Source organism: Wolffia australiana, chromosome 4, assembly GCF_029677425.1.
Source record: "Wolffia australiana isolate 7733 chromosome 4, ASM2967742v1".
Classification (NCBI taxonomy): domain Eukaryota; kingdom Viridiplantae; phylum Streptophyta; class Magnoliopsida; order Alismatales; family Araceae; genus Wolffia; species Wolffia australiana.
The window spans coordinates 22,376,838-22,402,500 of NC_135838.1; the positions used below are offsets into that span (position 1 = coordinate 22,376,838).

Here is a 25,663-nt window from a genome sequence, read left to right on the forward strand (position 1 = left end):
CGCAAAGTAATAAATATAAATAGTGAGCTCAACGTTGAGTTCAACACAGCGTAGAAACAATAAATATCTAAATGTTAAAAGACAACACTTTTATAGAAATTGCAAAAAATGATAAGTATGGAAGCGAAGGTGTTAAGCTCAAGAGGGGGATCTTTTGGCTGAGGATTGTCTCTGTTTTCTGATTTCCGAGATAATCGAAATCAACTACCGTTTGATTAGAGACAACACATCCAAGATCATGCATTCAATGTCTCTGAGTTTGTGGTCTATTCGAGCGCTGGCCACCTCGAGTGCTGGCATCCTTGAGCCCTGGCACTGTCAACATGCAAAATAAACTAGTGCAGTTGATCATCTTTGAAGGTTGATAAGAAAAAGGATAAAGAACTTGATTCCAACCCCCTCACAAAGTCAGATATATCACTTCACCTTGGAGGGACAACTCCCAGATTGTGGAACACATCGCCACAAAGGTAGACAATGAGCAAGTTCTGACACTTGTTCCATAGTAGGGTTAGACAGATAACCAAACACTGTTGCCCTTGGATGGTGGAATCTGTCTGTAGTGTGTGCTAGTCCGAATATCAATTGGAGAGCATCATAGGATTTGGGCTAGTGGGTCTCATCCTACCAGAATATCAATCAGTTTTCGATGCAACATCGTAGAATCATATGAATTTATTTATTACCTTAAAATGTACAGCGTTTAAGATGCACACCTTATATCCATGGCGTCCATCCTTCATACATGTTGCACAGGTTATCGACACTTGTAGCTTCCTTCAACAGATACTCCACCTGCTCCGCCACACCCATGCACCTGAGTGGCAACAACTCTTCCCCATAAGCCCAGAAGTAGGGTTCTCGTCAACGTCATCTACTTGTGTTGACGCTGTTCAGTAAATGCTCTTACCTATGGAAAGTTGACTTTGGCATCGACAACAGTTGACATTATCGCTTCCATGAGCACAGCATCAACTGTTTGTCAATGTCCAAAGCCAATGACAATGGGACACACTAAAGACCACTGAGATGCCCCTCACAAAAAGATAACCTAATTCCAAATGATATATCAGGCAAACCTCTTTTCATCGGGTTCCCTCCCATTCAACTTGCGCTCCACTTGCTCCAGCACCGTAACAGCGTACAGATTCTTGCCTGCATAACGGCAAACATGCTCAGATTGATTCCCCAAGGAGTGAGAAAAATGGGTTATATAATGATTACTCACCTCGAATCAGTCGGCTTCCTCTGACATGTGCCTTGGTTGGATTCAAGCCCTCGTTTTCACATTCAAATGCTTCCTTCTGGAAAGGTTCATTCTGCTCTGACAAATTCAGCGTCTGAAGAATGTCGCTTTGATCCAAATCTTTCGTGCTTGAAGCTTGTGTGCCAGACCCATAACCCCATGAAAGACAGTTTATCAGATCTGATTCATCAATCCTGTCAGAGGTGCTATCTGAAGATGGGCTACTGCTGTCTATGCTGTCTGGAGGTGATAGCCAAGCATCTTCTTGTGATATGTAGTCATTACCACTGTTCAAGTCCTCGAACTTCCCGTCATTGCCTACTGAAGACAAGCCCCGATTTTCCCCCATAGTTAAGGCCTCGTTAAACTCCTCAGGTGACAAAGAAAAGTCGTGAGATCTCAAGACCTGACTTTCTCCAAGGCCAACAAACGCCTAAGAAGGATTTAAAGGTTCAGATAGATGACGCAATAAAATAATGTGAGAATTTAATCACCTTATGAAGGTTGCCAGCATGATCGGATGCAGTTTTTGCAAGCTTCGTCATCATAGCAAGAAGTTCCTTCATGGAATATGTGATTGAGGGGACAAGTGATCTCAAAAGCTTGCAAGAGTCTCTGAGCGTGGAACAGTAAAATCTGTACAGGGCTTGTCCTTGAACGGGAGTGATTTCTAACACTGTTTCTCGCTCCTTGTACCTTGCGCCATCAGACAAGGCGGCAGCGTCGTTGGATAAAGATTCCTCAAGAGGATGAAGTGTTGAGCTAACCTGCTCATTTACAAAATCATGAGCCAGACGATCACTTACCATTTATCTTCTTCAGTCAAGCAACTACATTTGAATTGAAGGAATATTTGAATAAGAAACTTGATGGGATGATGAGCTTGGATCAGACCAACACAATTTCGAAGCTTTGACCATTCGATGGGTAATTACCTCGGAGATATCTGACAGAAAGGCAGCATGGAGTGTGACCGCTTCTTTTCCTAGTCTGTGAATGTCATGTACACCTGTAATGGCTAAAACCTGCGAATGATAAAAAATATGAAGAGCACTGGATGGACAACAGAGTAAATATCCCAAGAAATTAAAATACAAATGATGCAATAACCTTAGGCACTCTTCTTTGAGTGCCTTTAATTTTAATCAAACAAGCTCCAGTCCTATTACGAGATTTACAATTTCCACACACAAAAATAAAGACGTATTCCTTCATTGAATTCATGCTACCCATTCATACCCAAAAAATACTTCAGAAAGTTGTGAATACAAGACCAATGGAGATGGCCTAAAATCTCCATTAGTCAAGTCCAGAATATAAAATATACTATGAAAAAATAAAGGGTGGCCAGCTCTTTTAGAAAAGAAGTTCAATACCTCCTCGAGCAGATTTCCGCACTCCACTGTTAAAGCATTATGTAACTTCGAAGCATTACTAAAAGCAGATAAAGCCGTGCTAGCTTCAAGGACAGAGTCCCGCAACGCTGATAATGTACTTTGCAGATCATCTACACTTAAGATAGGGACAAACACTTACAAACGCCCCCAAAATCAGAAATCTAGCTTTAATGTCCAATTTAATCAAACCTGAAGCTGCATTTCTTCTTGCGGAGGCAGTTGATAGATCACTAGCCACCAGTTGCAAATTATTTGTTGCCCCCTCCAGGTTGCCTTGTGCCAGTTTCCACTCCTTTTCAACACCTGTATATCCCTTATTTGTACTAGCAGTTCACGCTGTAATCACAAAAGGAAATAACAAATAAAACTGAGTACTTACGTGTGAAAGAAAGGAATGAGGACTCCAATCTTATAAGAGAATTCAGAGAGGTCTTCTGCCACGTTTTGCTGTCACCCAGCATCGTACAATCATCTTCTGATATTCTGATGAAGCCTTCCCTTGAAGCCTCAAATGCCAGGACAGACGTACAGATGCTTGTGACACTTGAAGCCAGTTCTTGGACAGCTGATAATAACTGCCTCCTCCTCAATAGATGGTTGTGAAATTCAGGAGGTATTCCAGAGTTTTTAGATGATAAACTTCCGCTGTTTCCGGCGCCTGGCCCAGCGCAAGCCCAGCTCATGGCTCTCTCCAGCTGTGTTTCTGTTTGAACAGACATCCTCTCAGTTGCTTTCAGTTGCTCCATAGATGCAGAGATTGCACTCAAATAAGTCTGAATTTTCTCCAATAATTTTTGCCTTCCTAGATTAAGTATTGAGGAAGATAGTTTATCAGAAGAAACAATATCTTGGGTCAATTCCCTGACGTTAGATCTCGGGGATAGAGACTGATCGTAAAGCCATTCTATCTGAATCATTTCCAAAACCACTCTTTGAAGGGATTCAGTCAGCTCAGCATCCTGATATTTCATAAGAGAAATAGCAGACTTGGTGGCCCTGTCACGCTCACAAGCATTCCAGTAGTTCTCTAGCAATTGTTGCATTTCCTGCACAGCTTGATGATCCCGTGAGTCCATTTCTTTTATTGATTGTGACAACGGGTGCAAGATCTCACCCTCCTTTTCAATATGGAGCAAAAGAGCTGGGGCTACCCTCTCTCTCAAGTAGAGGTTAAACTGCCCTTGGAGTAGCACTGATGTCTTTCCCTTTGTACAATTGTAAATCTGGTCAAAACCCATGTTTTTTTCAACTAATGAAGTTATGTCCCCGAGACATGAATCTAGAAAGGAATCCAGAAGATGGATTTTCCAAACAAAGAAAGAGTGACTCTCCAACAGATTAGCGAGCTTCCAGATTGACACTGATTCTTCTGAATCACTGGAATCGAGTAAGTGTGCTACATTCATCGATGAATACCTCGGACCAACATCATATGATGAGAATACCTGATCAATACACTCCAAGTCAGAGAAGGTTTTGACCAGCAAAGCGAAGAGAGCCCCACTTTTCTCATTGTGAAGATCCCCTTCTTTCCTCACTAAAGACAAAAACTGCCTCTCAGAAGAAGCAAGAGAACTTAAAAGATTCGCCTTCCTCTTCCTGAGGCCAGTGCTCTGCGTGTGTCTTTGGTTCCATCTATTATGGAGTTGATCCAACTGTGCTCGACAGGAATCTTCCTGGGAAGCCCATTCTTCTGCTTCTTCCCAAGACAGATTGTCCTTGTCCTTGCTGGAAGCTTCTTCTAAAGCAATTTTCTGCTGAGTGAGTTGGCCAACCTTCACAAAGTAATTCTCCTCAAGCTCAACCAGCGATGCTCTTTCTTTTTCAATTTCTATAAGCTGCTGCAGTGCAGCGTCAACAGAGCCACGAATTTGAGAGAGAGAACCAAAATATTCCATGACTTCTTCTGCATTATACGAGATGACAGACATTATCACTTCAGGGAGGGCTACGCTTAGCATTTGATCGATCATAACCTTACCAGAATTAATACAAGATCGGAAAACAGATGTCCATTTGGTATCCATTGTTTTATTGAAATCCGACATTTCAACATGCACCATCCTTTGAACTTCATCGGCAAATCCAAACAGTAGGTCACACATTTCAACTTGTTCCTCTAACTCACGTAGTACGTTCTTCGAAGAGTGTTGAAGACATTGCTCTCCTGATGTTCCACCCAAGACATCAGATATTTTATTCCACAGCTTTTTTAATAATTCATTCATGGACAATCGAAGGACAGCCAACACCTTCATTTCTTTCTCTCCAGGATCACCCTGTAGCGTAGAATCCCCAAAAATATCAGACCTGCAATAGCCAAGAGATCTCATGTACTTCACTAATGCTGTCAATAACCGGTCCTTTGATCTCCCTTCAGCATATGAATCTGCAGAGCTGACCAGCCTAGAGCACTCTGTCCTAATCTTTTCAATCTCAAGGACAAATTCATCAAGTTTAAGGCCAAGCTCTCTGTGCCTCTGCTTGAGGGAATCAGGAATCTCATCTGGGGCCTTTGCCAGAAGTATGCTAGACTCTTGTTTTGATAGATTAAGTCCATCAGGAGTGAGTTTGGTTACAGATTGCTGAAGAATTTGTGCCCAAGCATGGACTGGGCTTGTGGTGATGTAGTTCAATGGGAGAACTCTCTGTAAGGCCATGGCATAATCCTGAAGAGTACCAAATGCAACTAAGAGGCTGTCACATAACTCAGACATAATTCTTGAAACTTCCCTGTCCAAATCGTAGCACTGATCTTGAGCAGGTTCAGGGACAATTGGGAGCGGCACCCCAGCCGCTGAAACAGATGCAATGATAGATAAAGACTCTTCCGATTCAATGGGTTTTATTAGAGGTTTCAGTTCATCCAAATAACCACTTCTCAGGGCGTCAAGAACCTTTCCATGGTGTTCCAACCATCTGGCAGTTTCTTGGGCTTTTCCCATGACTGCTGCTTTAGCTTGGGTAAAATCTTGGGCCTGCATCTCATAGGAGAGCCGAACCTTCTCAGCCATTGATGTTGCTTCAGACATAAAGGTTTTTGCAGAAATTTCACGTTGTAGAAGAGTAGACCTCTCTTGATCAATTTGATAGAATATGGACGACACAATCTCATAACGATTAAGCACATCCAAGAATTTCTGAAAAATATTAAAGGCAAAAGTACAGCAAAGTCAATGTTTCACAGTTGAACCGTCAGTGAAAGAAAATCAGAATACCTCAAGAGCAGATGCGCTAGCAGGTAAGGAAGATAACATAAGCTCGTGATGTTCCTGCAAGGAGATATGCATAACATTGTTTACTCCCAAAAAAATGAGGATAAATGATAGGACACAACAGCAGAAATAAATGAATGATTACTGTTGAAGAAGATAAGATGGATAGCTCTTAGTTATCTTGAAAGGAAGGGATACATGCCCTTATATAGGGCTGAGAGAGAGTACGAGTAATTTATCCCATGTGGGACTAAGAGAAGGAACCCTTAGTGGGCTAATGGTCTAGTGGGCCTAATAGGCCACACCACCTATTTCCTAACAATAACATCTGTTAAAAACAACTGAAAGGGATAACCCAGTTTCTTTTGAAATCCCTTCATTAAATGGAAAAAAATCTAAGCGCTCTCAAATCCGTACAAATGAGTACATCAATCTGGAATAACTCTAACGCAAACCCAAAGGGATAATCAAACTTTTGGAGTTTTATACAATTGAACAGGCGAGAGCTGTAAAACTACTGTCAATTTTTATTTTGTTAACTAAATGATTCAGAAAAAAGATTAGAATAGGACAAATGGAAGACATCAGCTCCAGCTTAAGGCTTATCATCCTAATACATGGTGTTTTCTTGTAATCACATTTATTTTATTTTTAACTTTATCATCTATAATCAGGTGGAATACCGATATGAGGTACAGAATTGAGTCAGATCCATCTTTACTTGAATCGGATCCGATTGCCAAAGACTGCAAAGGCAGGTTATCTGAATTGAGTGTGTTATAGGATCTAATCACCATAATTGAAGAATTAATTAAAAAAATGCTAACGGAAAATCATCAAACAGCCCTGTACTATAGAATCACCTGCAAAGGAACTCGAATTTCTTGAAACCTAGATGCGAAAAGGCTTAAGCTAACAGCCAGCTCTATTCCTCTCTTCTCTTCCCCACCAATTACAGCTTCATCGTGGCCTTCTCCACGTGTCCACTCAATCAGAGGATCCCAAACAAATGTTTCCAAGAGAAGCAGTAGAATATCTTTATTGTTCCGTAGAATATTGAGAACAACTTCACAGTTAGCTTTAAATATGCCCTCTTTCCCGGTGAAACCCAAAGCAGCTTCAATAGTTGGTGTGAGACGAAAAGGAACAATCTCAGGAATCTTAAGTCGCCTGCCCTTATCAAAACATACATTATAATCTATATGGACAACATCACCAGATGAAAAGTCAACAAGCATGTTATCCAAATGTCTGTCACCAAGGCCAAGGATATAACCCAGCATACTCATCACAGATACAGTACCAGAGAATCTGCAGGGACATATTTTGAATTTTTCACCACGTTAGTTTTTCCTCGTAAACTATATTTATGAAAACAAACTGTAAGAAATACATATCTCAATTCCCTGCACAGCATGAGAAGCCACAGAGAAAACTTTACAACATGAGACTAATAAGTTGTGAAACTGGAAAAACCTCTTCTGCACATCTGACTCAGCAGTTTTACCTTTAGGTGGTTAGGTTTTATCATCAGACAAAAATATGAAATTAAAAGAAACATACTGTTATCATGCCTATGTATTAGGCATGGACATCAAAGTTAAAGGGATCATAAGTCTCAGTGAAGCAACAAGATTTGTGTCCATCCAACAACGCAAATGACAGATATGACAAAGTATAGAAACTGAAAATCAAATCCTTCAAGGAAAAAAAGCTGAAATTCATCCAATGCAGAGAAGTATTAGAGAGGAACAAGAGAAGAGAGGATCGCTCCTAAAATATTTTCATTTGAGCAGCATTTTTATGGTAAGAAATCACTACTAGATTTCAAGGAACTAGACTGAGTTAATTCTAGCAGAACAGATAAGTTAGAAAAAAAGATAAAACATCCAACAAGTCCACAATTTATCAATTTTTGAATGAGGCGGCAGCTGATTGTCATCCCCCCCTTAATTGCCACTATCAGATATTATAAAAGAAAAGAAAGCACACAATGCCCAAAGGTGGACTGGAACTAATACGTGAGATGGAATTTCTAATAGTGTTTGCTGATGACGCCAAATGGAGGATGATGCAGGACAGGAACACGCGGATGTAGGTGATACAGGAGGGTGTGAGTGGGATGGGGGGGTTGGAGGCCAGAGGGCCATTTGACTGAGAACATTGAACAGGGTGCCACCAGACCGGTGACACTCATCAGAGCACAACATCAAGGAACAGGGGCAGTGTTGGGCGTAAGACATGTGGATGGCAGTTCCAATACAGGGGTGCTGTCTCATCACAGAAGCACTAGATGGTTTTGTTAAACATAGGAGCACGTTCGCCAGCATTCCCTCCATTTCCTTTCTTGACTGACTCTTAAGTTTATACAATAGTAGACTTAATGTCATTATCAGCCTACCTCACTGATAAAGTGACTTATTGTGAATCTTAAGTCTCCTTTCCCTAGTTTGCCATCACCAGGCTTATTAGGGATGGACTGAAAGGAAGAGAAAAAGAGAAAAGAGAGAGAAAACCCTTCTCACACGTGAATCAGTTGGTTCACTACCAGAGTACATGAGCCACATATACATGGTCCACTGGCCCAAGTTGGTCATTTAAGTCATGTGGGTCACTTATAACATGTGTCCTACTTACACAGACTAAACAAAACTGAAAGAAAGATATATGATTAAACTAACACCGACCCAGAAGTTGGGTGTGGATGTTATGCAAACCCAACTTAGATACCAACTTCTGGAACTGTGGGCCGGGTAGTCCTTTAGAAAATATGCCTGCTGCATGTTCAGATGACACCACGTATGCCGGAGCAATAATGCCTCCATCAATCTTCCCCTTCGTAAAATGTTGGTCTATCTCAATATGTTTGGATTGGATTGTGGGCAATAGCAATGGCAGACTGACTGTCGCATAAAAAAAAGAAAAGCATCTTGACTGGTAACGTTTAGGTCTTATAATATACCCGTCATCCAGAGGGATTCACAAATTCCGTTGGCCATGGTACAAAATTCTGCTTCTGCACTCAATCTGGAAACGACCTTCTCTTTCTTACTGTGCCAGGTTATAAGACTGCCACTGATAAAGGTGGCAATATCCTGATTTAGACCTTCTGTCTATGACGGAACTGGCATAATCAGCATCAGTGTATATCTCCATAGATGTACCCCTTGTTCTGGTAAATAAAGACCATAACCAATGGGGTTCTTCAAATATGAGAGTATTTGGTTGGAGGCTTGTAAATGATTCTCATGTGGATCTCTCATAAATTGACTTCGAGAACTGAATGTATAGGAAATATACAGGCGAGTATGGTTCAGATAAATTAGACTCCCAACCAATCTCTAGAAAGAATATTTAGTCCCAGCTGTAAGTTTTACATTAATATCTACTGGAGCACTGATGGTTTAAAACCAAGCATACCTGTCTCCTTGAGTAAGTCTAAGATACACTTGTACCGAGAAGTAAAAGTGTCTTCCTTAGTGTGAGCCACTTCAATGACCACAATATACTTCATAGTGCCCAAGGTTTTAATGTCAAGCTTCTGCACCAATTCCTTACTGACTCTCCAGTGATGAGAATATCATCAACATAGACAATGGGAACCGTCAGTCCATACAACTGTCGATGTTTGAAAAACATTGTGTGATTTCCATCGCTCTGTTTAGAGCCAAAGCTTTTCATTGCTTGAGTGAACTTCCGAAATCAAGCCCTTGGGGACTGTTTAAGACCATCCAAGGCTCTCCGCAGTTTGCAGACAACATTTGGAGAATCCGGAGGTGAAAACCTAGAGGAATTGACATATATGTCCACTTCTAAATCTCAATGCAGCAATGCATTCATGACAGCAAATTGACAGATATCCCAATTCAGCTTCTCAGCAAGAGTAATTAGGATCCTCAGCTTCACGTTTTCAAAAAAAAAGGATCCTCAGTTTCTCAGCAAGAGCAATTAGGATCCGTATTACGTTGAACATCCCCACAGGGGCAAAAGTCTCAAAATGAACTATGTTGTAGGAGTGAATGTAGCCCAAGGCAAAGAGTCTTGCCTTATAACTTTCCAAAGATCCATCCGCATTAAACTTGGGGGTGTAAACCCATCAACATCTAACCACCTTCCCAGAGGAAATAGAACCAACTCCCATGTTTATTCTTCTCTAATCCCATCATCGCTTTTTCCATGGCTCTTTTCCAGTCCTTGTCATTAAGCACTTAATCAATATTTTGTGGAGCTCATATCCCACTTAATGTAATAAAAAAATTGTATTGACCACCCAAGTGACCATTAGACACAGTGCCCAAGGGGATATTTTACCTAATTTGTGCATCTTCTTACTCCTTTAAGCAGACCATAGGCCACTGTGGATCATTTCCTTCCCTTCAACTGACTGGTATTTGTCTGCTTCAGTTGGGTCTTCTCTACAAGACATCTCTCATGCACGCACAATTCCTTCTGAATTTCTGGTCTGAGTGAACCTTGTCTAAGTTTGGGTGGCTGTCTTTTAATGCAGACACATTTGGTTCTGCATCGCTTGGCTTAGGGAGTTCCAAATTAACTGATTGTGTTCTCTCTGGCAGCATCGACAATCTAAGTTTACCTTCCTGGACATCAGAGATATCCTTCCCACAGAGATGATAAGAATTCATTCCTTGGCCTTTATAGAATCATGTTCCACAAATGTCACATTTGCAGAAGTGCAAAATATTATGGTGGATGGGTACTAACATTGATAGCCTTTCTGGGTACTCAAGTACCCTGAAATCACACATTTGAGTGATCTGGGATCAAGTTTCCCAGCCTGGATGTGCACATAGGCAATGAACCCAAAAGTCTTGATGCCAAGCCAGTTGTCAATTTCAGGTCTGGAAATATCGAAGTCAACAAATTACTTGGAATTTGATGTTCAAGTGCTTTAGTGGGAATCCTGTTAATTAGATGTGAGGAAATGAGAACTGCTTCCATCCAATATAATATTGGCATTTGAGTCTGAAACAAGAGGGCACGTGATGTGACTAGCATATTTGTGATGTGTTTACACATGATGACTTATGTATAACAACTTTTTTGTAAAAAATGAATCCACAATAGAATTTAACTCCCACTCCTTGGCATTATCAGCTCTAAATCATTTGCTTCCCACTCAAACTGATTCAGAATCATGACACAGATTGTAGAATGAATTGAGACACATCGGCCTTTGATTCCAAAAAATAGAGCCATGAAACCCGTGGGCAGCCGTCAACAAAAATCACAAACTATCTACACCCAGAGAAGCTGTTGGTGGCCCATCATCCCCAAACATATATCATTATGAATACGATCAAACGGTCTCAAAAATCAATTAATGACTTAAAAGAAGAATGCCTGTGTTTAGAAAGTTGACAAGCTTCATATGACATGTGATTGATATTGACTCTAATCAAAAGAGAGGGATAACAGGTCTTTAATAACATGAACGGGGGATGACCCATTCGCCTGTGCAGCATCATAACTCGATCTTAATCTGCACCTTGAAATTTCACTGTGGAGAGACACGGCAGAGGTGGATCATCCAACAGCATTAAACCGCCATCCTCTATGACATACTAATTTCTGTAAAGATATAAGATGTGCTCTGAGCCCTGGCACATGTAACACCCCCTTCATAGTGCCCATGTTCTTCAATTTCATCTCACTGCTACCAACTGACAGGACACCTCCTAACGTGATTACTCTGTGGGGTTCATTCACTGATACATAACTTGAAAGACAGATAACACTTGGTGACATATGATCAGTAGTCCCACTGTCTACTATCCACCCAACTCGATTACATTGAGATGGGCACAGACTCACCAGGATTGACAAGAGAGGTAGAGCAGAAATTCAAGTTTATCGACCTTCTCCTTGAAATGCCCAACTTCTCCAGCTTCCCCCTTCTCTATTAGTTTGCCTTTGGTAGTGGATGGTTTGCCACCATCAGATCCATTGCACACATACAAATGCCTTCTTCAGTTGCCGTTGATTCTTGTAGACCAATCTCCGATATGATTTGCCAGTGTCTATGCCCAGAAGAACCGGCAGCAGCCCATTTCAGACATGCATGCCCAGCCCGTTTTGGCTCCTACTTAAGCCCTTCCTCCCTGGAGGTAGGGCAGAAAGTATGATGCACTGTGAGTCTTTCTAGTTATCTCCTCCCTACCACATTCTGGTCATGACTCCCCTTTATGGTTTTCAGGCCCGACATCTTCCCCCTGCCGAGTAACGCATTCTCGTTGGCAATCCTTCGCCACTCCCTCCACCCTTCCTGTTTCTTCTCTCTCAACCCCAGGAATATCTCTACCTCCCTCTCATTCCTCTGTGAACGCTTTGAGCTCTTGGATTATCATTTCAGGTTGGGCATCAAACTACAGTGCGGAACGATAATGATACCAAACCAGGATCGTATCGATCTCCAGCAGGTCACTTTGGTGTGGTGCTTCCTCTTGCAGTAAGCACACCATAGAGCATCTTAGGATCTCTGCCCGGGCAAGTCCACATAAGCTTTTAGGGCCTCGTCGATTCTGCCACTGGTCACTTTGAGCTGGCTTGAACTATCTTATTCTGTTGGGAAATAGGTGGTGTGGTCTATTAGGTCCACTAGACCTTAGCCCACGAAGGGTTCCCTCTCTTAATCCCACATTTATAAATCTCCAATACTCTCTCTCTCAGCCCTATATATGGGCATGTATCCCTTCTTTTTCTAGGTAACAAAGTTCTATCAATTTTATCTTCTTCAACATGGTATCAGAGCCTAGGTTGATGACCTAGGGCTCCTCTTCCGCATCGGCACCAGGGCGGCGGAGGTTCTCCCTCTTCCGCCCTGCATCATCTCTCGGAGGCGCATCTCTCCGACGACTCCTTCTGGCGATTTCTCTCTCATGCGCGCGATTCTCTCTCCTGCGCGCTATCCCCTGCATCTCCGGCGGCGCATCAACTTTCCGGTGAAATCATCTCATGCGTGCGATCTCTCTCTCCTGCACGCGATGTCTCTCTCCTGCGCGCGATCTCCACATCTTGGCGACGCTGCATCTTCTCTGGCCGCCAACCTGCATCATCTCCGGAGGCATTTCCATCCAGATCAGTGGCGATCCTTTCCGGAGACGCCCTCATCAGCATCGGCGGCTCCAATTGGCGGCAGCGACCTATCAGGCGGCGTCTCCTCTCGGCGACTGCAACTCCGACCGGCGCTGACCTGTTGGCTACGGCCTCTTCTTTCGGGTCGGCGATCTCTCCTCCCCGGCGAAGATCTCTCCCCGTCCTGCATCTCCCCGATGATCCATCTCCCTGGCGATCTCTACGTCGGCATCATTTCATCATCGCCGGCCTCATCCAATTATCTCCATCGGCAACGATTGAACAGCAGCGCCATCGTCCTCTCCAAATCCGGTGGCGGCGTCTCCCTCTTCAGATCTGGCGGCGACCTCTCATCCGCGAGTCACCATCTTCACTCGCTAGCCAACCTCTCCGTGAGCCCGCTGCCATCTCCGCTCATCACCGATCATCTCCTCGTCGGCAACCATCTCTCTGAAGATTCGCCGAATCCCCGCTCGCAAGCTCGCGGGGAAGAGGGCGAATATCATTCCACTCTCCATCGGAGTATCTCCATCAGGCATCAGCTCCTCAGTGGCGATGTCTTCTCTGGCGACATCTCTACCACATCGGCAACGCTTTCCTCCATCATCAAATACGTCATCCTCATCGTCGGCATTTTCTCTCTCCGGCGACCTCTCCAACCTCCGCGCATCTGGCCATCTCCACCCGTCGCCGACTCGCTGGTCATCTCCGCGCATTGCCTATCTTCTCCGTCTGTCGCAGTTCATCTCTGCCCGTATCGGCCATCTCCGCCCATCGCCGGTCATCTGCATCTCATCCTCCAGCAGCCCTCCGGATGCCCTCCGGCCGTCCATCCTGCCGGCCGCCCTTGCCGGTCGCACCGGCTGCCCTGCCGGCGGCCTTTCCCGAATCATCTCTGGCGATCTCCTGCGTGCGATCTGCATCCCTGGGGCGATCTCTGTCCCACGGCGTCCCCTCAGGCTTCTTCAACCGCCTCTGGCACCTACGGCTGCCTTGGGTGCCTCCGGCCGCCTCAGTTGCCCTTGGGCTTCCTCCAGCTGCCTCGGTCCCCTCAGGCTTCTTCCGCCGCCTCTGGCGCCTACGGCTGCCTTGGGTGCCTCCGGCCACCTCGGTTGCCCTCGGGCTTCCTCTGGCTGCCTCGGTCCCCTCAGGCTTCTTCAGCCGCCTCGGCCGCCTCCGGTCGCCTCGGCTGCCTCGGTCTCCCTCCACTGCCCTCCGCCGCCTTCGGCCGACTCCGGCGCCTACCGCTGCACCGGATGCCTCCGGTCGTCACCGGCCTTCTCCGGCCTTCGGTCCTTCTCCAGCCGTTGGGCCTTCTCCGGCCGTCTCCGGCAGTCACCGGCCGTCTCCGGCCGTCGGGTCGTCTCCGGCCATCACTGGCCATCTCCGGCCGTCTTCTGCCACCCTAGCTTGGACGGCCCTCGTCAGCCATCCTCAGCTCTACCTCGGCAGTCTCAGCTGCCTCGGTCACCTCCGGCCACCACCGACTGCCTTGGCTGCCCCAGCAGCCTCCGGCGGCCTCGTCGCCTCGGTTGCCTCAGCTGCCTCGGTCACCTCCGGCCAACACCGACTGCCTCGGCTGCCTCAGCAGCCTCCAGCAGCCTCGTCGCCTCGGTTTCCACCAGATGCCTCGGTTGCCTCAGCTGCCTCGGTTTCCCTCGGGCTCCCTCCTCTGCCCTCCACTGCCTTCGGCCGCCTTCGACGCCTACGGCTACCTCAGTCGCCTCAGCAACCTCGGATGCCTCCGGCTGCCTCCTGGTGCCCCCACCGCCTCAGCCATCTTTTTCAACCGTCTTCAGCCTCCAGCCATCCTCTGCCATCTTTCCGGCCATCCTGCTCCACGCTCTACACCGCCTCCTACTACATCACAATCTGGGCGTGGATGACGAGCATCCACGCTCCAGCTTGCGGGGGAGTGTTGGGAAATAGGTGGTGTGGCCTATTAGGTCCACTAGACCTTAGCCCACTAAGGGTTCCCTCTCTTAATCTCACATTTATAAATCTCCAATACTCTCTCTCTCAGCCTTATATATGGGCATGTATCCCTTCTTTTTCTAGGTAACAAAGTTCTATCAATTTTATCTTCTTCAACATATTCGATAAAAACAACTGTAATTGTTTGAAGGTGGCTCTGGCACAATCTTCTGGCGATTTCCCTCTTCCATCAATGTTCCAATGGATTGTTCAAGAGTATCATTTTTTTCCCAGTGGAGTATCTGGCTTCTTAGGCTTTCCTATTCAGGGTTGAGGCCCATCAAGAATGTGAAGAACCTCTGTTTAAAAAAACTATCAGTTCACGGACTGGGGGTTTTTGCTTGGTTATAGATAGTCAATTTTTCTCCGAATGCTTTCTAACTTGCAGGCATAAGTCATGACATTATTGCTTCCCTGTCGGGCCTGAATGGCCTTAGCATTCTGCTCATTAAGGCACCAGTCATGATGCTGCTTCAAACTATACTCATGGATGTCATCACGCAGCTCCTTCACAGTTCCCACGTACAAGAAGCCCTTTCATTCCTTAAGTCATGGTGCCCAGAATCCACTCCTGGATACGGGTCTCTTCAGCTTTGCACCTCTTGTATCTGGGGTCCTTCCTTGAAACTGAGCCTTTACAATCTCCAAGCTCCTGCCCTCTAGTCTAAGCTCCACCAATGTGCTCCATTAAAGCATGCTCACGCGATCGAAATTGACTTCGGTGTCAGGAAAGACTACCAAAGTCCTCAAGACGTCAATGGCTTTGGTCGTCTCAGAGACCTCTGCAGGTTTTGTCACTGACATTGTAGAAATATTTTCTCAACTTTCTCTGAGATGTCAGATACCAAGGGAATGATCAACAGATGGCTGCGAACAGATAAACACAAAATGGAGAACTGACGAAACGCAATCTCATCAAGTAGGATCGTGCTCCAATGCCATGTCAATTGGAAGTATCCTCCTAGTTCACCGTCACCTGTCCTATCAGGGTTGGGCGGAAAGAAAGAGACAGAGAAAAGCAAGAAAGAAAAAACCCGTCTTACACATGAATCAGCTGGTTAAATACCAGCATACATGGGCCAATTATCCATGGCCCACTATCACTAGTTGGAATAAGTCATGCAGTTCACTTGTAACACGTGGTCCGCTCATACAAAATAAACAAAATTGAAAGCGAGATATATAAATAAACACTAATTCACACCTGTCAGCCACTACACGTTGTGTTTTTCATGTTTTTTTACATTTGTGCCATTGTGTCCCTGCACAGTTTTCATGCAATAACGGTACACGGGGATAGATATAAAACACTATGTATTGGGTCATTTGACCTACAATGATTAAGACACTCTTTTAAAAACTTCCCATCACCACAGTGATACGATCCCGGCTGGGGAGTGTGACAGGATTTCCAAACCAGAAATGATATTCCAAATAATCACGAAGCGTTCTTGAGCCTTCACAAAGAGAGGAGAGAGAGAGAGGTTCCCGGGTAGAGAGGAGAGAATGGGAATGGTCAAAAGAATGGAGAAGGATTGCTGAAAAACAATCATTTCTCGGCAGGGAGATGATGCCGGGCCTGCGAGCACCGACAGGAAGAGTCACGACCAGAACGGAGCAGAGGAGAGGGTACTACAGGGACTCACAAGTGATCTTCTTCCTGCCCTTTCTCCAGGGAGGGAGGGCTCATCATGGGCAACGGTAGTAGGGGTCACACACTCATCATATGTCCAATGCAGGCAGGCCGACGGCTGAACACCAAGCATTGGAAAGTGGGCACATGACATGCCAGAAGCGCACAAATAGTACACCTCAGCAAGCTTGCATGGGATGTATGTGGCATGTTGATATGTGGCACTGCACAGGAGTAGATCTGTCAGTGAAAGCATCAACAAGCAGAGCAATGAGGCACTGCCGGGGACGTCATCATTTTTTTGTTGAACAGGCAATTTGGTTCATGCCAGGCTTGTTAAGATCACAGGTCTTTCGAAGATATAGGGATAGCTATAACAACACAGCTGGTAATGTTGGCACCAGCAAGGAACGTGGCAAAGCTGCTAAGCTGCCAGCAGAGGGAATCTCAGCAGCAAATTCAACGAAGCAGAGGGCAGAGCCAAAACAGCAACAATGGGAACATGTGGCACAGATGTTTCACAGAGGATCTGGGAGAAACACAGCATATGGTGATCAGTATGAGACAAAAAGGAGACTTTCTGACCAGCTATTACTAATGGGAATGCTGGAGAATGGGAAAAAGGTTAGGATAAAGAACCAGAGAACTATGATACCATGTAGAACTCTCCAAGAGCGGAGATAGAGTGTGTAAGGAAGATAGAGAGAAAACGGACAGAAGAGGTGATATATCAGGGGGATAAGCTGGGCAGTGGATCCTGCTCATCAAGTGGGGATGATGGAAGCTGTTGCTTGATAATAATGTTCTACTTATCGGAGGAAAAGACTGTAAAATGAGAGGAAGCTGGCGAGGGAGAGAGCTTGGGAGGAAGTGAACAGCCAGGTGTGGTTGAACGTAACAACTGAAGAAAGTAGGGCCTCACTAACACCCCACTGTAAGTGGGAAGTACAAATACCAGATTGGGGACGGGAGGAAGTGGGGGTGGGGGGCGAGAGGGGCATTGAAGGGAAAGTTGGCTGTTCTTGAAAAAAGTAGCTGCATTTGGAATAGACCTTTGTGGGCAGGATCATGTTCTAGAGGGGACACCAACCTATCGGAAATGTAGGATCGAATGTGTTCTTGGACGAGCAAACTGAATATGACACTCAGTGAATAGTTCTTTTCCAAGGTATTCTGATTTGATTGGTTGAGTTATGCCAGATGTAAATCCAAAATCATTTAAAATAAAGGTTTTCTACTCTTTTACTAGAGTAGGGATTCTAAAATTATCTCCAGCATCATCAATAGTTACAAATGGCTCAAAAGTTCTCCCAGAAAGTTTGATTTAAAACCCCCTTCTTGGATTTAGAAGGAATCAACTAGATATATCTTGTGCGTAGCCATAAATTTTTTTTTTCTAGAGAAATAGAGGGAAGATCTAACTGAGCAGCCTGGTTCCCTTTCTGCCCTTCATTCCCTGATGATGTAGTGTTCAAGGGAAATACCCTTTCCCTTGAAAACTACATCATTACGGCGCAACCATATCACCCTAAACACCGCGAGGAGCCTTCCCAACCCCAAACGTCCTCAGCACCTGCCACCCCAGAGCAAGCTCCAACACGCATCATCTGATGTCACATCCAACCCCATGAGCTTCTGCAAGCTCCAAATTGCCCAGGTGCATGAACAGATGTGAACAATCTTCCCACCTTGGGCACACATGGGACACATGCCAATGTATTGGGGAGGATTCACTTAGGGAAGGCTCATGTTACAGGTGTTACAGATGTTACATCTCAGAATGTGTCTGTTGATGCATAGCCATACACGTTACGGAGGATTTGAACCATTTATCGGATCAATCTATAATTATTGACTGCTTCCATTATGTTTTTAAATACCACTATTCAGAGTATTAACAATGATTTTGATGTGCGAAAGAGAAAAATGTTAAACGAAAACAGCAAATTCAGTTACAACGGCATGTAGATAGAGGACTTTACCATTGTATGGCAATTCAGAAAAGTTTTAACACATGCATTAACACCAACATGAATAAGTAAAAATACTTCAAGAAGATTATCCTTGAAAGACAAGCAATTGTGAAAGAAACTTGAGAGGAGACATTATCACATATATCCACAAATTTATGGCTTATGAGAAGACACGAAATCTAGTAAATGAGAGAACGTTATAATTGAACATACTTCTAGCATCTTCAGGCATCAGAATAAGATTTAAGACACAACTGAAACAAAGTCCCACCTCTTGGATCTTGCAAAAAAATATTTGAACCCTTCACTAGCACACCAAAGTTCTTGATAGAGAAGTTGTCGAGGTGTTTCTTTCATTAGGTCAAGAAGAACTTTTCGTTTCACATCATGGGGCCAATCCTTGCGTGACACAACTTTTCTTAAACCCTTTTCCTTCAGTGCTGGAATTATCTTCCCATAAAACATGTCACTGGGACGGGGAACACTAGGAGCTGGGCTCTTCAGGTTTCCAACTCCTACAGACGACAATTGTGAAAATTGAACACGGGTTTGCCAGGACTTATAAACACTGTATATGCTTACAACGTGGTCAACCCACTGGATAAGACCTGCCCAGTCGCTGATAGGGGTCACAGAGTAGTACCGGACAGCAAGTGAACGGCCCCCTGTATGAGAGTATGAGTGCAAAAAGCGGTCAACTACACGAAGCAGTTGCATGATTCGTGCATCAAGACGCAGATCTTCTCCGCCTTTGAGAAGGTAGGTACGCTGCCGCCCGTCTGAACCCAGCAAAATAAGCTTTTTGGGCCTTGTCTTTGTCGACAAAATAACCAAATTGTCAAAGAAAGAGGAAACTGTGACAAGACAATTGATATCTAGCCCAGGCATTGGCGCATCAGATGATCTTAGAAGTAATAAACGTGGGGCTATGTCGGACAAAGAAACCAAAGGTTTTCTTTGGTAAGCTAATAATGATGCTGCAATGGAATCGAAAGGCTTCCAAACGTTCCCAAGGTACAAGGAAGAAGAAGGTGGTTTTTTCAATGACAAAATGGCCAATTTTAGCAGTTTTCCGTACTCCTTTTGGAACCATATCTCGTGGGGAGTTTCTGGATCTCTAGAAGTTGAGGTTAAACGACGTTCCAGAGCCACAACAACTGGCGCCATCATTGCTGAATACTTAGCCGCATTAATCTTTTTTTTTTCAATGTAGCTAAGAGCAGCATTTTCTTCTATGCGAACAGCTTCCTCCTTCAAGGTGTTTATGCGCTTCATTGCATCTGGGAAATATAAAAGTTTCAGTAATCCCGTATTGAGACCAAGCCGGACCAAGTATGCAACTTAAGACTAGATTTGAAGACAATGCATTAGAAAAGATTAATTTCGGCCGGAAACAAAGGAGATTTTTTAAGAAAATTTGCAGAAAAACAAAGTTTATTGCTGAAAAAACATAATAAGAATTCCCTGAGGTGATATTGTATGAAAGTCTCACTTTGTGGTTAAAATAAGTTAGCGATAGCATAAACGTTTCAGCATTAAGATTTAAATACCTTCCTTTCAAAAAAAAAATAAGATCAAAATACCTGCTACAGAATAGGAATTGCATAGGTGGAATAATGTATATAAATATCATATGTTTCAGCCTCAAGCTCATACATGTTCAAGCCCATCTTTTCCGACTCAGTCATTGAGTTGAATGAAGGATAATCAGAGTCTGATGACCACTAAAGCAATTCTGAGGCCTCAATGCCCAGTTATCTTTGAAGACATTAACACGGTCCAAAAAATCAAGGACACATTTTAAATGTTCAATTCCCGGGGGGTGATATTTTGTGATTGATGGGAAATTCCAGTCTTCTAAACATTAATATGCGTTTTTAAGAGTATTACCCTTTCAAAAAAATCTCGAAAATATTCCAAACCCAATAACAGTGGTCATGAAAGAAGCTCATTAAAAAAGAAAAATATGGAAGACGAAATAGGGAAACGTCAGATTTGCCTGGATGAAGTTCTTGAAGAGTGTTGAGCCACTGGTCCTCCCAAAGAACCGTTATCGAACCTAGTTCATTGATGAGAAGTTGAACGTCTTGTATAAGTTTTGGGTAGAGCCCCGTCTGAAACAATTGAAGGTGTTGAATTATTTGACAACTGATAAAGAGGCTCATGATGTGAAAATTATAGACGTTTAGAAAATAATTAAATTTTAAACGTCCGTTTAGTCAAAAAAGACACAATTTATGAGGGTATTGTTTTAGTGCTTCCCGAAATATGATATATGAAAAGGTATGTCGTCTTTAAAAAGAGTTAAAATGTATATGATGATACAGTAGGATAGAAACGTAAAATAAATACTTAGTCGGAAGATAAAAACAAATTCCCTGAGGAGGAGAGAGGTTGATGCATGACAAAAAATGAATTATGAGCGAAATTCCTAATAATCCTCAAAGTAGTAAGTATTAGTACCAAGTAGGCCAAAACCCGGGATAGCTCTTCTGAAGTCTTGTCGTCTGACACATTGGCATCCACTAGTGCTGGATACACAATAGACCACGGATAATGTTTTGCAAGCATCATCAATAACCCTTCCAACTGTTTCCTCACTTCCTCCAGAGGATGTGAAGTTAATCTAGCAAACAACTGAGGAATAATCTCCTGCACAGAAGAAGAAAACGATTCTAACGTTAATGAGTCTGTCTACTCCATAAACAGTTCAAACTAACTGCAGAACATAACAGTTCAAACTAACTGCAGAACATAACAGTTCAAACTAACCTCAGGACAAATCCACTTTTCAGTTTGATTTAGGGTTCAAATTATCTTCACTCTCTTCAAAAGTTTTAACCCTACTTCAAGTTTACCACTCCGAGATTTATGCTCTTTAAAGTCCTGTTCTCCTTACCCATGTTCCCTATTTTTTGATAGATCATCGCACTAATCAAAATACAAGTTGAGGCCTATCAGTGGCTCTTTAAAAAAAAATAGTTTACAGAAAACTGGCTAAAAAACATATTCCCAGACAGTGGAAGATGAGCATAATATTATATAATGTTCACCTGCCATGGTGACAAAGGTGCCTTTGGTAAACTTCTTTCAAGTGTTTCCTTCAATTCCACTCCGTAATTCAAAATTATTTGAAAAATATTGAGGGTTGCTTGGATTGTACGGCTCCAGAGTTTTTCATTAGCACAGATGAAGTCCGACTGGTCATTTAGTGTTTCCGAAACTCTGGAAGAAGAATAAGAAAGATATTGCACATATCCATGTGCAGCGAGCCCAAACAGTGAAACCCGCCTCCTCCTTAGCGACCGCCACACGTCAACCAAATCGGCTGCATACATTGGAATATCATTCTCACTGTCGTAATGTGTACTCCGAAGAAGCATCTCCAACTGGAATGATACTGCCTCAGATAAAGATTTTCCATCAACATCCTCAGTGCCAGGTTCACCGGCTGCCATTTGTATCAAGTATGCTGCCTGCTGAGTCAAAGATTTCACCAGAGTTTCCCCAGCTGGATGATGTTGGTTACCTAATTCCTCCTCATCTAAGCTCCCAGAGTTCATTGTATATTTCCTACGATGAAGAAAATTTCTCAAAACAGTTTCAACCTTCAATGTTTCTTCTTCTGTCAATGTGAAACGGTCTGGCAGGACTTCAGGCACCAGAACAGAAGAAAGCGTGCAGCACTGAAGAACTGTTCCTTTAGAGCAAAGGGAAGCTCTGGCTTGATTATAACACCAAGAAGCATATTCAAACCACGTTTTACACATGTCCGGACAAATTATGCTGGAAAGTTTCACTGCCATCCCAGCTATTTCCTCCAGAAAGACGGTCCAATTCACATCAGAAATCCGTATGTTATCGTCCACAGTAGACACCAATGATTCCACGGAAGAAGCATTTTGGAGGTCATCTTGCATCTTGTAAATGACATTTTCGATATTTTGGATCAAATTACCTCGCTTCAACCAGGCATATAATTTCAAGAGTGCTTTTGCTTTCAACGTTTTCCCAGCACTAGAGGAAATAACACTTTCCGTAGACATCATTTCTGGGAGTACGAACATCCACAGGTTGAGCACTGCTTCTTCATGCTTCCCCATTGAATATTTCAATAAAACTTTTTCATAAGTTAATTCATCCGAAAATAAATTCAAGTTGGCCTCACGCCAACAAAAAGAAACATGATCATTGAGGTACTGAGCCATACGACCGGCTAGCAAAAAATTTCTCTGCTTACGGGCCAAACCCATCAGTCGTTTACAGAGAAGCAGAGCCAAAGGTGATGATGGCATCTGGGTACGATAAACTCGAAGAACTTTCAGCCATGGACTACAGTCTTGGAGAGATTTACAAAATGGGAACTGTAAAGCATGGCTCAATGTATTCAAATTATCTGAATACTCGGAGTGATCCTCACTATCTAATTTGAAAATGGCCTTCAAAGCTAAAATACAATGCAGCTGCATAGCATAAGGTACTGCCTCATTCAACCCACCAAGGCAAATGATAGAAAAGCCTTCGTTCAGCATGAGCTCTGATTTCTTCAGCTCTTTGAGCATTTCATCTTTCTGACCTGTCAAGAGCATAGCCCGTAAAAGCGTCTGTTCACTTCTCTCCAAACCTATCCTCAGATCAAGTGAAAGTTCATTACAGGTTTTAGGTGTTAAATCAAGATACCCACGTGATCCCTGCACATCCCCATCATCAAAGCGTGCCAAAGCTAGAATTGCATTCATGTCGATCCCGGCAGTAGTTAACGCGCCAGAGTAGGTTTTACCAGCGTGCATAGACCGGAGCCGTTGTAACTCCAATAGCCAAAGTTCCAAGGATTTCCAGTCTGAGACAGCAGTGTACCCTTCAATGATTCGTGCAATAGCAAATTGTATGCCCTCTGCACCCATGGAGCTTAAAGACGCTTCAGACTGAAGCAAGAGGGAGAAATGTGCAGTGGCCTTTTCATATTCACCATAAGCTTGGTAGACCAGCCCCATCATCCAAGAAAAAAGAAGAGAGCTATCATTATGTCCGCCACCAAAAAAAGGAGATAATGTCAACACTGCCCAGTTATGAAGGCCAGACAAGAACTCCGGCTCGTGACTTCTGCATAAAGCCAATGATGCATCTCTCAATGCCTTCATAACATCTCCAGCCAGTTTTCCAGAAGAAATATTGAGATTATCTGGGTGGCTGTCTCGTGAGAAAGACGAAATTAAATTTTGGGTGTCCACCAGGCGAGAAGTGGAGTAGTGAAAGGTGGCCTCGTTACAATGTAATGCAAGGCTAGCATTGAGCATCGGTTCACAAATGCGAGAAAACCATTCCTCACAGACTTTCTTGTTTGCCCGAAAGAACAAAGAACTTTGGCGAGATGGGCACGGCAAAATATATGACCCTTCATATGCATTATACACATTTTTCTTAAAAGATTCAACAAAATTGAGCAGCAAACGCATGGGAAGGAGATGAATACGAGAAAATCCAGTATTTGAATCAGACTGTTTGTGCTCATTTTCCAGAAGCAGAACCTGAGATACATCTAAGAGCATGCGCTCTAACGCTGCAAAGGTTTGTGCTGGGCCACCAAAATTGGTTCGCAGACGAAGGCCAACACAATGCCTTGCAGCTTCATGAATTGACCACCATAAGGTTGCAATATTGTTCACAGGGGATATTCTAGATAGAACATCATCTTCAGGCTCCCTGTACTGCAGTACACCGTCAATGTTACCCTTTTCATCCTGATGATTTAAAGAAAGAGCATTCAGATTACGACAACTTAAAGGTAGCCGTTGAATCCAAGAAGAAAGTGACACTTTAGACCTTGGAGAGATGTAACTCAACACGCCCATAAGTTGCGGTGAGCGCAGCTGATAAGGCGATTTCATTAGTGCAAATAAGTGTTTCCAGTTTAGAAGGCAACCTCCTTCACATAATCCATGGATCGACCCAAATATTCCATGAGAATATGCAGTAACAGGTATGATAATAGAAAGTAACCTAACATATGAATTTTTCACAGATATATCGTGGTCACCAAGTCTATCCAGGGAAACTTCAACAACATGACACAGACTTTCAGGGGAGATAAGTCTCGCTTGCAGGCATGCCCCAAGAACAGATGCGATCCCCAATCTTACCTTCACCTCCCTGTCTGAAGCACACTTGAGAACAGAGCAAAGCAACCGCCTGCCCAAGCATACATACTCACAGGATTCGCAAAATTTTAATGGGCAGGTCTGGTCATATATTTTGCTGGCGATTCCACAGAAGCTGAATAAAAATTCTATGCCTTCAAGTTTAGCAGCTAGAGGAGATGAATCAGAAAGAAGTTGAATAATGTGAGTCTCGTGCCTCTTCAAATGATCAGCAAATACAGGCAAATGTGTTTCCTTCGTGTGCAAACTCACGGTTATAATCTCATTCCGTAAAGTCTCATAACTTCTGCGTGAAGTAAATCTGCTCCGCAATTCTACTTCACCGAGTCTGCGAAATACTTTGGAAACAAGCACCTGCAACTCGAGTATATCTTGGATTGGTGACTGTAAGGGATCAAGATTTTCCTGGAGAAAAAAAACCAGCTTCGTTGACCTCTCAGAACGGGAAGCAACAGCGTTTGTTTCACCTAGCATGTAATCTTCTTCATCAAGACAGAAACAACTCATAATCATACCCAAATCAAATTTAATCAAATATATCAGTTCATTCTTGGTGTAACAGCGTTTGGAACACAATGATAAGCGATCATCTGACGATAGATCTTTCGTCTGCACATTTCTATAACTGGTAGTTTCATCATCAAGCAAAATTAGCATTTTTTTCAAGAGTCTCAGTTCTTCCGTTAGCAAGGAGACGGCCTGATTTGCAACACCAATACACTCATGCTTAATGATGAACATGTATGTGGATGCGACAAGACCTACCACTGATCGACTAGGATGCAACCTTAGGTTGGAGAAAGGCAAATCAAATTCTAGCATCTTATGAATGGATGACGGAAGCAAACCAAACTTTTGTAGGGACAATACCCTTCGATTATCCCTCAGAAGCTTCTGTAATTGAAATGATTGGAGTTCCTCAGAGCTTTGAAATAAGATGTCAACAGCCACTGGATAATATGTCGAAAACTTCTC

General features: G+C 43.5%; 1 protein-coding gene across 2 annotated transcripts in view; it reads right to left on the bottom strand.

The window, feature by feature from the left end:
- Positions 1–25,663, bottom strand: part of LOC144702411 (uncharacterized) — a 27,300-nt gene continuing 1,637 nt past the window's right edge. Inside the window, exons 2-17 of one of the 2 annotated variants that reach the window (XM_078574446.1) lie at positions 21,584–25,663; positions 20,994–21,182; positions 20,530–20,644; positions 18,802–19,810; positions 6,722–7,169; positions 5,862–5,915; positions 3,023–5,783; positions 2,833–2,946; positions 2,623–2,753; positions 2,182–2,271; positions 1,741–2,013; positions 1,229–1,679; positions 1,080–1,155; positions 717–817; positions 427–624; positions 1–315 (exon numbers count right to left, since the gene is read on the bottom strand). The exon at positions 21,584–25,663 is cut by the window's right edge and continues 781 nt beyond it. In XM_078574446.1, coding sequence (XP_078430572.1) covers positions 718–817; positions 1,080–1,155; positions 1,229–1,679; positions 1,741–2,013; positions 2,182–2,271; positions 2,623–2,753; positions 2,833–2,946; positions 3,023–5,783; positions 5,862–5,915; positions 6,722–7,169; positions 18,802–19,810; positions 20,530–20,644; positions 20,994–21,182; positions 21,584–25,663 — 9,891 coding nt within the window. In that variant the 3' untranslated portion in view covers positions 1–315; positions 427–624; position 717. Of the gene's footprint in view, positions 316–426; positions 625–686; positions 818–1,079; positions 1,156–1,228; positions 1,680–1,740; positions 2,014–2,181; positions 2,272–2,622; positions 2,754–2,832; positions 2,947–3,022; positions 5,784–5,861; positions 5,916–6,721; positions 7,170–18,801; positions 19,811–20,529; positions 20,645–20,993; positions 21,183–21,583 lie in introns of both variants that reach the window. The other variant, XM_078574447.1, reaches the window with a different exon arrangement.